The sequence below is a fragment of the Falco peregrinus genome, chromosome 5, assembly GCF_023634155.1.
Source record: "Falco peregrinus isolate bFalPer1 chromosome 5, bFalPer1.pri, whole genome shotgun sequence".
Taxonomy (NCBI): Eukaryota; Metazoa; Chordata; class Aves; order Falconiformes; family Falconidae; genus Falco; species Falco peregrinus.
In genome coordinates, this window is record NC_073725.1 from 54,140,521 (window position 1) to 54,154,200 (window position 13,680).

Consider the following 13,680-nt stretch of genomic DNA (forward strand, 5'->3'; position numbering starts at 1 on the left):
GCACAGGTGCTCAAAGATGTACTCTGAACTTATCTGCAAATAATAATTACTGTGATTAACTAGTAAGAAATTACGCAGTCATTGCTCATTTTAATCTGGAGCTTTGATGCAAAAAAGCAGGACCTTTATTTAGCTAACACTGATTAAAATACAGTACTGAATGAAGTTCATCAGAAATTGATTTGAAGGCTGACTGCTGAAAAGTCAAAAAACTTTCTGTAAAGTATACATTTAAACTCTGCTTATATAAATGTTAAGTTCATATTTCATTTATGTGGAATTATGTATACATAAGAAAAATATAATTAACCCTATGCATAAACACTTCCATACAAATATCAGGAATAATTGATAAAGGAGTCTCCCTGAAACTACAGAATTGTCCATCTATTGGCATATCTGTACAATGACCATTAGAATAGTATCTGAATGTCTCACAAGTTTTGATATATTTATTTACCTTATGCCATTACAGAGTACGGAAGAACTAATACTCTGACATAGACAGATTGTATAGCTTTTCTGAGGTAGTGCATAATTTTTTGGTACAGTGTACACTAAAAGTTAAGCCTCAAATCCCAGAAAAGTATTTTGTCTTTTGGATCATTCTCCTCTCCATTGCTCTTTTCAGTAAAATGAAAACATTACAGTCCTTTAAAAAAAACCAACAACACAAAAACAAAGAAAAAAACCCCCCAAACCCAGCAAACAAAGAAAACTCTGTAATTACCAGAGTAGAACTCATTTGACCAAATACAGTTTTTTGTATTGGTGTGAGTGAACCTAAACTCTTTATGATCAGTGGAGTGAAAAAAGGAATTTCCAAGTTGTGAATCATCTATTCTAATACATATATATAAAATAAGACATTGTAAAATCTGTCTTGCTGGCCATCCTGCATGAATCTGGTGTAGATAGCAATTTTTTTCTGGGAGGACTAGTACCTCTACGTTTGAAGATCTAGCAGACTCATGGCTACAAAGCCTAGTAAAATTATAGTTGTGGCATAAATACACAGTCTGGTGATCTAATGTGAACTGTGATTTAATTTTTTAATTAATAATTTGGTAAGTGAAGATTCTAGTGCCAATATCATGCTTTTCAAGTCTTAGACCTGACACCTACCTTTACCTACCACCTATCAGTTGTGACAGAATTTCCACATCTAACATAGAAATCATAATTTCCCTTATTGCACAGCTGTCTTCTAAAGATTAATTATTTTAACACTGATTTGAAGATACATGTACTGTAGAAATTATATTATAAATGATGTGTGTCAAGTCTGGAGGCTTATTTAAAAGGGCAGTTAATTAATTGCTGGTAATTCCCAGATGAAGCATAGATTGTTTTAAAACCTCAAATACAGACTGAACAATAAGCTTTGCTTTTTTTTTAGATCCCTCCCCACCCCTTCAAAATCAGCTCTTTTTTTTTGCAAAATACCATGTGTCTTCCAAAATACCATGTGTTTAGAGGGTTTGCTTCTGTCATTTCTCCTGCAAGTTTGCTATTTGTCTTGCAAATATTTACTCACTGTTCTTTGGTACACTGAGCTCAGTAAATAGAAGACAATGGAGCTGGCACAAATTTTAGCGTATATTCCGTATTTATTTTTAGATCATACTCATCAAATGAGAGGGTAGAGTTCACAAAAATTTAAACTTATTTTATCTAACCTCTGTGTGACTGTGCTGGTGTATACATTTCAGGACAGTGCAACAACAATTATATTTTTTTTTTAATGAGGGGAAAAAACCTCACCTTACCTGAAGCAGTTGTCCAGCAAATGGTTGGTTGCTTTCAATGGAGTTGTAAAACAGTGTTGTAGGTGTGGATCCTGAAGATCTCTAATCGTTTGCATTTCTTTGGGTAAAAGTGTTCTCTAGATTCATATGTTAGAATTATAAGTATATTGAAATGGTGCTAATGTGCTCAACTCTTGGCAGATGAAGATCTTCATGTTTCTATGTAAATCATCTTTAGATAGTGAGATAGCTCAATATACCAGCATATGCCTACAGAAAATGTGTTTAAACATCATTCACTGAAGCCTTAAGTAACAGACTTAACTGACATATGAGCAAACTGTTCTTAAACAAGGGAAGCTGGTACACCCTGGTATATCTATCGGCACTGATTGCCATGCTGCACAATTTCTACCTTTCACTGGGGGCTGACTGTGACTTTTTGGTTCCTACTGGTAATGTTAAAGAGCTTCTGAACGTGGTAGCCTGATAGTCTGTGTCCCCATGTCTAACCAGTAGCCAAGTGGAGCAGGTACTGCCAATAGGCACCATGGGACCCATGGTCTGACTCTGGATATTGGCACTCAGACCACCATACAGACATGCACACATAATAGAGCTTCTCACCCAGAAGAATAGTTAGAAATAGAGTTTATTGAGAAGATGGGATAGACTGTGGTGATCAGAGACAACGTATGGTCAGACTTGTGTACTAGCCAACCTGCTTACATGTTACTGGTTCCCTTTTACTGCCTTTTCCTGCTGTTACACCACAGCTGTTCCCCAACCCGCCCTGATTTCTGGTCCTTTCTCTAAACATCCTATTATATGCTTTGTACAATGACAAGATGTTTTTCCTGGCATCCTGTAAGGAGTCCCACAACCCTGTAGGCAGTAACTCCTTCAATCCGCAGGGTGATCCAGACAAGAGTCCTGGACATCATGGCTGATGGCTTGCTGTGGTGGCCCAGGGAGGAGCTGGGGCAGGGGCCTCTTGGCATTGATCAGGTTATTGGGGTTCATTCACCTGTCATTTTTTTCTCCACACATTTCACCCTTTATATGTAAAGACAAACCAGGTTATTGCATAACCCAATGTGTAAAACTAACATTTTTTGTTTGATGAGCTGATGATGAATGTCAGAGAGACCATCCAGCACTTCTATGCCCAAGGGAACTCTGGTTTAGCCCATAGGATGGAGATTTGTCAGAAACAGAGAGAACAACCAGCAGTTAGTTATGAGAACTAAAGGTAGTGAGTTCCTCAGCAACACAAGAAATGGTGACTAAAGATAAAAATTATTCATGCAAGAGAGTCTGTTGGAGAAGGTTGAAGGGTAGGCATGCAGGTAAGATCATCCCAAAAGAGATCAAGAATGGCTGGGAACATTTGGACTTAAAAGTGAATTTCTTAAATAGTAACATACATGAAAGAAGCCAATGTATTTATCCTCTCTCTTTTTTCATCCAGTTTTGGATGATTTTTTTTTTTTAAGAGGAGTAGAATATGCTGCTCACAATCAAATCTCTGTCAACTGAAATTACAGCGGTGTAGATTATTGGATGGTATACAGTCAGACTCCAGAAAATCCTGTTAACACTGCAATTTCACATTAGGAAGCAAAGTCATCACTAGTTTTGATCAAAGGAGACTCTGAGGACCCCTTTTGCTTGATCAAGCTTTTGACATTGCAAACTACGGGGTGTTAATTAACAAACTTTGCCATTTTTACTTCTCTGATGTAGTTCTTAAATGGTTTCAAAGCTGTTGTAATTCTCAGAAAGAAAATAGGAGATAGTTACAGAAAATTATTAGTTGAAATAGTAGGTCAGATGAGATGACTGTGATGGTGCCTGTTGCTTTAAGCCTATGAATCTGTCAAAAGACCATGGCCTGATGCTATCTCATCACTGCAGGAGACACTGGTTTGACCTCTTTTTCAGTTTCTGGATTCTTACTTAGTCTTCCAGGTTCTTGGGGTTTATGCAGTGTTTTCTTGCCATGGTATAATGTCATTATACATAGTAAAAAAAGGCTGGTAGAGAAGGTTTTTGCTCCACTATTGCTCAAAAAATTGAATCTTTCTTTGCCTTTACCTATTATTTTCAGACAAACGTAACACTGAATTTGGTGCAGAGTGTGTAACATCATGTCTACAGCACGCAGTGGCTTTTAGGACTTCCCCTCTTTCAGTGAGCTAGAACCTAGCTGTAAACCTGCTAAGATATCCTCCTGACAGTGCAGCACTGTATGAAAGCAGCAGCTCACCAGCTGAAAGAATTGAAACTTTTTTAGCACAGGCCTGGCTACTTTAGTTGTGGTACCCAAAGGACACAGCTCCATCCCAGGGACTTCTGAGCCCTCAGGTTTCAGTGCTGGCTGGATTTCTCTCCAAGTAAAGGTAAATTGAGGTGTACAAATTCACAGCCCAGACTTCGATCTTGCAGTCAGGCAGTGCCACTTGTGCTCCTGTTAAGTTACATGTTCACATGAGTGCATGTGTTTCCCACGTCAGGAGTTTATATGAGGCAAGTGCCTGAGTGTCACAAAATATCCAGACTGCTTCTGGTAGAAAAAGTTACACTTCTTTCACTCCTCACAGTGAGTTAAAGTATGAGATGATTTCATTTTTGGTAGCCTTTGGAAACTTTTATGTTATCACACCATTGTTGAGGGAGAGCCTGGTTCCAGTCTTTGTTGTGATTTTATTTTCTAATTTCAGTAAGCATACTGCCCCTATCTCAAATAAGAACAACAAATGAAGTATTGTAGGTGTAATCATGACCCAACCAAATTTAGGTGGTAGCAAACATAAATTAATCTGTGAAAATGCATCAAACAGAAAAAGCTAAATAAAATTGTGGGAGGAAGATTTCTCCTTTTTGCATTCCGAAGGGATTTTTTGTTAGCTTTATATGACTTCAAGATTTAACAAATGTATCCTCAAGAAAGTAACTATTTTGTCATAAATTTAATTCCATTCTTTCTGCACTTGGGTGAAACATTTACATCAATCTACCCCTTTGTGGATAAATTGAACAGCATTTACCTGTGCCTTGGGTTGCATGCATCTAATCCAGTCCCCTTTTTAATATATTAAAAAAAAAAAAAAAGAAAAAAAGAAAATGTGTAGTCCGTAGACTATTGCACAGTGCATCTGCACAGTGTAATTTATTGTGCCCTTCTGTGAACTTTCATGCAGAAAATGTCAGTTACTTACACACCTAAACCATACAAGACATTGCCCTAACAATTTCAACTTCAGAAAGGTTAGTGTGTGGGCTTTTTTGATAATGTGTGAATTATTGAGATAGCTTATTTGAAAGGTGGTGAAGAAGAGGAAAATCCTGTGCAGATGGAGAAATAAGATTTTTTTAACTGATTTTTTAAGCAATTTGGAACATTTTTTAAAAGGTGTTGTATCAGTGACATGAGATAATTGAGCAGTATCTTACCTATTTTTTTAAAAAAAGAAAAAAGTTCCTGATAGTAATAGGGACTTGTATTCTAACCCTATTCAGTATAAATAATCTATAAGGTAGCTATGGTATTCTTTGTTAGTTCTACATATTGCATTAAATGTTTGTCTTTTTTTTTTCTTTTATTATTGTTGGCAGTTCTTTATATTAAACCAGTTTAATCATTTTCTCTTTAAAATTTCCTTACTCCCTGTTTCCTTCTGCTTCTCCGTAATGTTAGCAGCTTCTCCAAAGGCACCAACAAGGGAATTTGCAGATTCTTTTCACTGACCATGGATTATGCCATTTAACTTTGAAGTAAGTCAAACTAGCAATGTCCATGCTCAGGAGGTTTGATTGCAAAACCACTGCAAATAAGATTATCACATTGCTCTACAATTGTTACTAGTAACTTAAGATTTAAATCATCACTGGATTCCAAACTACATATAACAGATCTTTCTCATATCTTTTTCTGTAAAAAATAGATGTTTTTTCCCATGACACTTAGACAAACCCATAATCTAGTGTTATGTTTATCTGTACTGCAATTTTACTTGGGTTTCACCTTGCATATTTCATTTGGCACATGTACTTCAGGTGCTGTGTTTTGTTTGAGATGGGGGTGGCAAGGTAGGGTTTTTTTCTCCTCCAAGTTGAGGATTGCCATGCAGCTGTGAGATCCCTTTAATTAAGTCAGACTAAGCTACATCAGATGGGCTGGTATCTGAGTGTACTGTGCAGACAGCTGAGCTGTTGGTGCTATACTTTAATTAGAACTTTTAATATTTCATCCCTTACTGCCCAAAGTGTGACCTGTCAAGCTGCTGAGAGGCTGCCCCTTCTTGATAGAGGTGCAGCTCTGAGCTCAGGACTGGCACTTACTTATATCCAATTTGTGAACAATCACCTGGTGGTTTTGTTGTGTTTTCTTTCTTGATGCCTGTTGTCTGCAGGAGCAGGAAATCACAGATCTGTTAATGTTAAAGGGTATTTGGACTTGTTAAATATCTCATCAAAAGCCAGCCCACATCTCCTGAACCTAATCTTTCACACGTGGCTTGATGTCTAGCAGTTTTGCTCCCCCGAAGACTTGATTTATTAGTAAAGCTTCAAAGGCTAAAGAGGCAGCTGGATATGGGACAGAAATCGAAATCGTGGTATAGTCACATAAACTGGATTGAGCTGACAATGTGTTTCCATGGCTGAATGGGGAATGTCCTTTCCCCCAGTCATGTTACTCCCTTTCCCAACTCCCTGTTCTTCCTTCCCTTGTCCCCAGAAGGTCATCCAAAAGGTGGCAAGGTTGAGAGTACAGGGGCTGGATAGACAGACAGCAGTTTACGTGAATTCTCTATAAACTACTTGGTGTGTCTGGGACTGCTTTGCATCAGCCTCTGCAGTTCCTTCTAGGGATCTAAGTGTCATTAAAGAATTAATTACCCCATGCAAAGATCTGTTGAAATTAAGAAATAAAAACATACAACTAGTAGTTTTCACATCTAGGATTTGCTATTAAGTATGTAAACAGTGTTGAACTTGTATTTTTACAACTGGCTCCCCTCTTGGTGTTGATCAGAGCAGTGCACACCCTGCAGCTGGTGCACCAAACCAGTTATATTGCTGTTGTTTGATACAGTTCCCAGGGGACATCAAAATATTTCATACAAAAAGCGGCTTGATCTCTAGCTCTGTATTCTTTGACACTGTCTTACTCTAGCCCAATTTCTTGACATTAACAAAACATGTTTCTATGTTAAAGACCACCTGCAGAAGTCAAAAGCCTTGCACTGGTGGATCACAAACCAAAGAAGCCAAAGTGCATTTTTTTCTGTAATAAAGTTGCATAAGCCATAAGTCTACAAATCATCATATGGAATCATGGAATGAACCTCTTCAATAATTTCTCAGGGGAGGATGACCCTCTTGGAAAGCAAGGGTTATGAATATATATTATAAAATCAACTGACTTATCAGAAGAAATAAAATTGTTCAGAAGGAGAGCAAAATTATTGTCTATAAAAAAAGAACAGGATACAATCTAAAGTTTTTTATTCATTTCTGGAATAGTTTATCAGCCTTACTTATTTTGCCTTTACAAATTTCAGTAGAAAATATATAAATAATGATTTTTCTGGCCTAATTCTACTAATTGCTCTCCTCTGGGGTATATAGTCTCTGTGCTTTATGTATTTTGCAGCTCTTTCTGTCCTAAACCATTATGCTATCAGTGCACAGGGACACTAGTGTTCCATTATAATTTATAGCAGTGAGAGTTGAAATAATCCCTGCCCTAAGTTTCCCACATTGTAATGTAGTTTGTTTGACAGTTTAACCAAGAAACCACAGCTGAGAAGCAGGACTCATTCTTCAACATACATACAGTATGGGATGCAACTTAGCAAAGTGTCCTGAAGGATTTAGAAACAAAGAATCTAATTGGAATTGTTCTGAATATAAGTAAACGTCTTGGTTTATATTTGTATTTAGCAGAGAATGAAGGAAAATGTTTTTTGAAATTGTTTAGGAGGGTGGAACTAGTTTGTTAAAACCAAAAACCAAAAATGTCTCTACAATTAAATTATAGTAAATGTAATACTAATTAATGAGTCTATTGTTTCATATACTGAGGTAAAGGATTAAAGGACTTAAAGGCAATTTAAAATTTGTCCTCAAATCTAAATTTTGTCATCAACAAAAAGAAAAAAAATCAATGAAAGCTATGGATGTTGTCTTGCAGTTCTAGATTCCCATCTGGTGCATCCTTGAAAATCTGAAACTGAAAATAGAAAACTCTAGTGCCAGCCCACCTTTCCACTTTTTACCCAGCTCTTTTTCAATGAAAACATGGTTTTAGCTTGATTAAAACATTTTTTACATTCTTGCTTAGTTTGCTGAGTTATTTTACCTGAAAAAAACTAAACCAAAACAAAATCAAAACCCAAATGGAAAGCCATTTTAAAGGCTGCTTTTATTTTTCTTTATACTGTCAGAGGGCATTTTGGTTAGAGGTTTAATTTAGGGAAAAAGCAAAACTATTTCCTTTAAAATAGAACAAAGTATTTAATATATACAAAATATTTTTTTTTGCTTCCTTGGTGTTCTTTAAAAAATGACATTGTTTATTTGACTTGCTAGGTTTTGGTAAGTAACCTAACAAAACAAGTTACTCTCTCAAGTCTAGTAAAAACCAAAGGGAAAGTGGCTTTACTAACTTCCCTGTGTCTGACTGAATGCAGATAGTGCATAGATAATTAATATCAAGTTGAAGTTGCATCATTCTCTCTCTAATCTCTTTCTTTTGCTTTTTGATAATTTAATAATCTGGTTTACAAAATTTGTACCTAAGCGATAGTGCCTCTTTAAAGCAAACTTACCGGTTTGAGGTTTGCTACCTACATATGCATTACAGATTCTAATTATTGTTTTCCTGGTCGGTAAAACACTAAGGATTATGTCTGTGATCCTTGTGTAACAATAATCATTACAAAGCAATGATGACCCAGTCCTTTTTTCACCCTTTTACTCTCTAGAGCTACATCTATAATGATCCTATCAGGTACTACATGATGCAAAAACCCAAAGAAAGATCATCTCCTTTGGCCCATACATCAATATCCCATCAACAGCATGCTGAAAATCTCCATGGGAGGTCCTTCAGCCAGCCTCAGCCAGATAAATTCTCGCCAGAGTCAGAAACGGCGCTTGACCAAAAAACTCTGATGGCTGCACTGCATACGTACATCACTCAGAACTTGTCAGCACAAAACAATGATAAAAGCTCTCACAGCAGGACTAAGGGGCCTCACATATATGCTGATAGATTCTACTCTTCGCAAGTCAGTCCTTTTGATGGAACTTTTGCCAAAGGAAAAGCAGAAGATTTTAAACTGAAGAAACTGTTCAAGCCAAGACCTGCATCTGGAGTGCTGGGGCCGACCCCTGAGATGCTGAATCATAAATCCGCTTCCCAAGATGATCCAAAGGACCCTCTGAGTGTAGTGGATGGTAAAGCTGATATTTACTTATTTTAACTTATTGGAAGTTTTCCTTGTATTCACTGAGTATTTTTGCAAAAAAAACGGGGGAAAAAAAAAGTAGACATTCTGATATATCTCCTACTATTGGCATATTTATATCTGCCATAATACAGTAAAAATGTTCATCATCCTAACTACTTTCTCTGCAAACATCTACCCACATTCTTCAACCCACCTTCCATATGCATGCAGAAATATATGGCACTCAATAAGTTGTAGCATTTATGTAACTTGTTATATTTTTCAAAGCATTTTACAAACAACATGTGATTATGGGCATATCTTTCCTATCAAATCTGGTTTTATGTATACATCCCACACTATATATAGGTAATATAGAAATGCCTGGTTTTGTTCCATTTCTCTGTATTTAACTAGAAATTCAAGGACCATGGATAAAATTCAAAGTTAGACACAGAAGTTAACATTGAGATAAATTCTGGTACAGAACAGAGAGGAGAGGCATCCGTCAATTGTGTGGCTAGGTGGACACAGTATAAATCAAGAAGGTGAGGTTACATCTAGTTTTGGATAGACATTTTATAAGAAACAACCCATTTGCTGGATTTCCATCTTTTTTTGCTAATGCTGTTTAACAGTGGCCAAATTCTGATTTCCTTTGTATGTGATAGTTTGACTAGTATTTAAATGAAGATGGAGTGTAACTTCTCATGGGATGCTGTGATACACTTTATGTGCTGCTTTGTGAGACATGATGGGTCTCCACATCATGGCCAGGGATCAGCTACAGTTGAGGAAATAACTCTCATTGACTTTATTGTTTCTTTAAACTCATCTAACTATTGATGTTATTCCAGTGGTTCAGAATGCCTGAAAAATGAAAGAATTGTTCCTCAGCCATCGCCAAACAGTTACATCTGTTACACCACAGTCACCACTATCCCAATGGATTTTGGTGATATGTAAGAGGGTTCCTTTGAATCCTTTCTGTAGTTACTATAATCCATAAAGTTTTACATTCTTTGATTTATATGGTTGGTTTTTTTTAAAAAACAGAATACACAGAAATGTCAAAGTTGCAACAGAGGAAAGATAATGCTTGCAATCAAGGGATGCTCAGAAGTGAAAGCATTCTTGGTATGGTGCCCAGAGATAACAGGTTTCAAGGAACGAACTATAATGTAAAATCAAATCCAGGTGGCACTGTAAGTCTCTTGCACAGGTTAGACAATTTTGTTACTAGACTCAAAACAAACTAGGCACATGCTGGTTTCATTATCCTCCAGCTGTTCCACTTCACCTTTCCTGGTAGGAGCCAACCGGGAAAAAAAATGCTTAACACTTAGAGGGAATAACATGTTTCACAATTCATTGGGTTGTACTACTATGACTTCACATACATAATGTGCCCTGTGGGAACTTCTTCCATTGCATTAGCTTTTAAATGTTGCATAGACTAAAATTATGAATCATTTGAGTAGGAAATAATATGGTTTCCTTTGTATTTTTGAGCCACTTAATAGTCTCATAAGGAAGTGGTGAAGACAAATCCCAACATATTCGTTGTTTAAAATGATGTCCATTGGAATGATGATGGTTTGGATTCAGATTTTCCAGGCTGACTGCATCATCTCTTTCTGCTTTTAACCTTTCTCCAATCTCTCTGGTGCTTCAGGATTTTTGTACACTTGTGGGTTGTTTCTCTCTTGCACCCTAAAGCACAGAATGTTTGAAAAACTGGAAAGCATGGGGTGCAGTCACATAAGCTCAGTTCTCTACTACATCTTATACAGAATTAGACAAAGGAACTAGACTGGGAGAACAATCGAGAAGGTACTGAGCAGATTAGCACTGAGAATTGCTGCAAAACAGTGGCAGGTAAATTAGCTAACAAGGCACCCTGAGGAAAAAATACAAGAGAAGGAAATGTGGAGCTATTTTCCTATCAGATTTGGAAACTACTACCTCTAGGAGTAGCATGATGTGTGTGGGTACTGCCTTTGTAGTCACTGTGCAATAGCAGAATCATTAATCTGTCTTCTGCACCAGCCATATTTAGAATTTGGCTCAGTTTTAAGTGATTTTTTTCTAGTTACTCATTTTTGGTGTATTAAATATTATAGAATACATCTCTCCCAGTTTTAAGTGATTTTTTTCTAGTTACTCATTTTTGGTGTATTAAATATTATAGAATACATCTCTCTGTTGCTTTGGAAAGGTCACAAAATTGATAATTCAGATATTTTTATTTTATTTTTCCCAAAATAAACCAAACTCCCATGTTTATAGAGCAAAGATATTTTTGTACATCCTTTGTCTGCAAAGCTGTGGTCACCAATCTGTATGGTGCTTAGCTGCTGACTACAGCTAAGTGTGGTCAGTAGGGTGATCATGTAGAAGATGACAGACCACCCTGTGAGAGTGCGAGCAAAGTTCCTGCTGCCATACACCGCGGTCGGTTCTCAGGCAAGCTGGCTTTGGCAGTTGTGTCAGTGGAGTTTGGGGCATGATTTATACACTGTACAATAAACAGCTGTTTTCCCTTGCTAAGCTGCTATTGTTACCTACTAGGGAATTCTACTGGTGAAGCTGATATTAAAAATTACATGATCTAACATATATGTGCCTTTACTGTTCAGGGCTGCAAGGTAACTATGAAAAGCAATTTGCTGCCTTCATTGCAGAAGCTGGAGCTGAGGGAGAAATCTGGTTTGCAGTACAAGCCCTCTGAAACACGGCTGAGCATTGCCGATTCTATTTAGAAGGCATCAGTGGGAGAGTATAAAAGCTCTGCAGAGGTCCATGCATGTTCGAGTACACATGCTGCTTAAGCGATATGCCATTGCAGTATCCATCTGGGTTTTGGTCTTTCTCCAGCAATATTTTGTGATTTCAATAATTTCATCATAATTTCCTTAAATTACCCAAAGGTGTTTGTAAATAGATGCACTAATATCTATTTGTGTATCAGCCTTATCCAATGACATGCAAATTATATACAAACATGGACAAGTGCCATAACAAGAAGTGGAAACATCCATATTTAACATGGACATTATATTAACATCGTATCAGTAACCTCATGAAGTTAGGAAGACTCTATTTAGACCTTCATTTCACCAGGCTGTTACAGACATTTTGGCGACTGTTCCTCCTAGTATACCGAAAACATGATGTTCCTCATGCTAGCTTTGGTCCTTGACATTTTAAGTGACACTTGTAGCTGTTCAGTAAAAGTAGCATATAATGACTAAGTTGTACTCACATTCACACAAGTGTTTAGGAGTTTGATAAACTGTGCCCAGGTGACACTGACCAGGGCAGGAATAGCAGCGTCAGAGGGGCAGGAGGCAGCTCCTTAACAGGTCTATTAAATGACCTGCAGTGAGCCAGTTAGTGTTATCTGGAATACGGCCTGTGGCCATTCATTTCCTTGTGTGGCTCCCTGCCCTGTTCCCCCATTTCCATTTTGTTTGAGACTGAGACTGCTTTGTTATTGACTATGAGCCTGTGGAAGTGGACTAGAGAGATAAGACTTGGCTAAGGTGATAGGTACAGAGAGAAGTTAGTTAGGAAAAACATAATGGAATGGAGATGACAGGGCTATATTGACTGTGTGTAGTTGAATAGCTCAGTAGTTGGCCTTGACAGCTGGCTGTGAAACAACCGAAATAAACAAAAATCTAGTAGTGCTACATTAATATAGCTCTTTTAATTATATATGTTCTGAAATATAATTCTCTTTTAAGATTTCTTTTCAAATATTGATGTTTTAGTTGAAAAGTTTTAGTTTTGATTTGGAACTGACACATATTCTGTCTTTTCTTTGCTGACTTTATTAGCTCTGCTTCAATAATTTAGATTTTTCTGTCAGGTTTTTGTCCGATAGTTCTATAAAACACAAGAACAAAAATGATACCTAAGCAGACACAAGACTTCTAAGGTAATCTGGCAGTGCTGGTGTTTCCTAGTTTAATTTCCTGCATTGCTGCTATGTGTAACATCTTCTCCAAATGGCCATCTTCCAGGTAGCTGTTGTGCTTCTTGAAAAAGTTTCTTGAACTAAGTTTGCTCAAACCTAGTGAAAACGTTTATTGCAGTTTGGATCAACTTGCTCTTGTAGATTACCTTCCTAAACAAAAATATTTGGTTATTATTTTTTTACTGTATTATTAAATTTGTAACGAGGATGGATACAATACAATGAAATGTGGAAATGAAAATATTCAAAGTTTTCTGTGAAGTGTTGCTCAGCTTCCATCAAATGTCAGTCCTAATTTTGCTGCCTCCAAATATCTTGGCCCAGAGAGTTTGGCATAGATTGTGAGATTAAGTCTTTGATTCTTGTAACTGAACATTGGCTTTCCTGTACAAAGCACCCTGCTGTTTCATTGTGGTACCATAATCTTTGCTGGCTGCTACAGTTTGAACATCATAGATTTAACTATCTTTTTTATTGTTAGTCACACTCA

The 13,680-nt window shown here is 37.0% G+C and overlaps 1 protein-coding gene across 1 annotated transcript in view; it reads left to right on the plus strand.

Moving 5' to 3' along the window:
- The window catches only part of PTPRN2 (protein tyrosine phosphatase receptor type N2), a 663,741-nt gene that overhangs the window by 245,724 nt on the left and 404,337 nt on the right, over positions 1 to 13,680 (plus strand). The window contains exon 6 of the mRNA XM_055804928.1: positions 8,741 to 9,215. Within this exon, the coding sequence (XP_055660903.1) occupies positions 8,741 to 9,215 (475 nt within the window). The remainder of the gene's footprint in view (positions 1 to 8,740; positions 9,216 to 13,680) is intronic.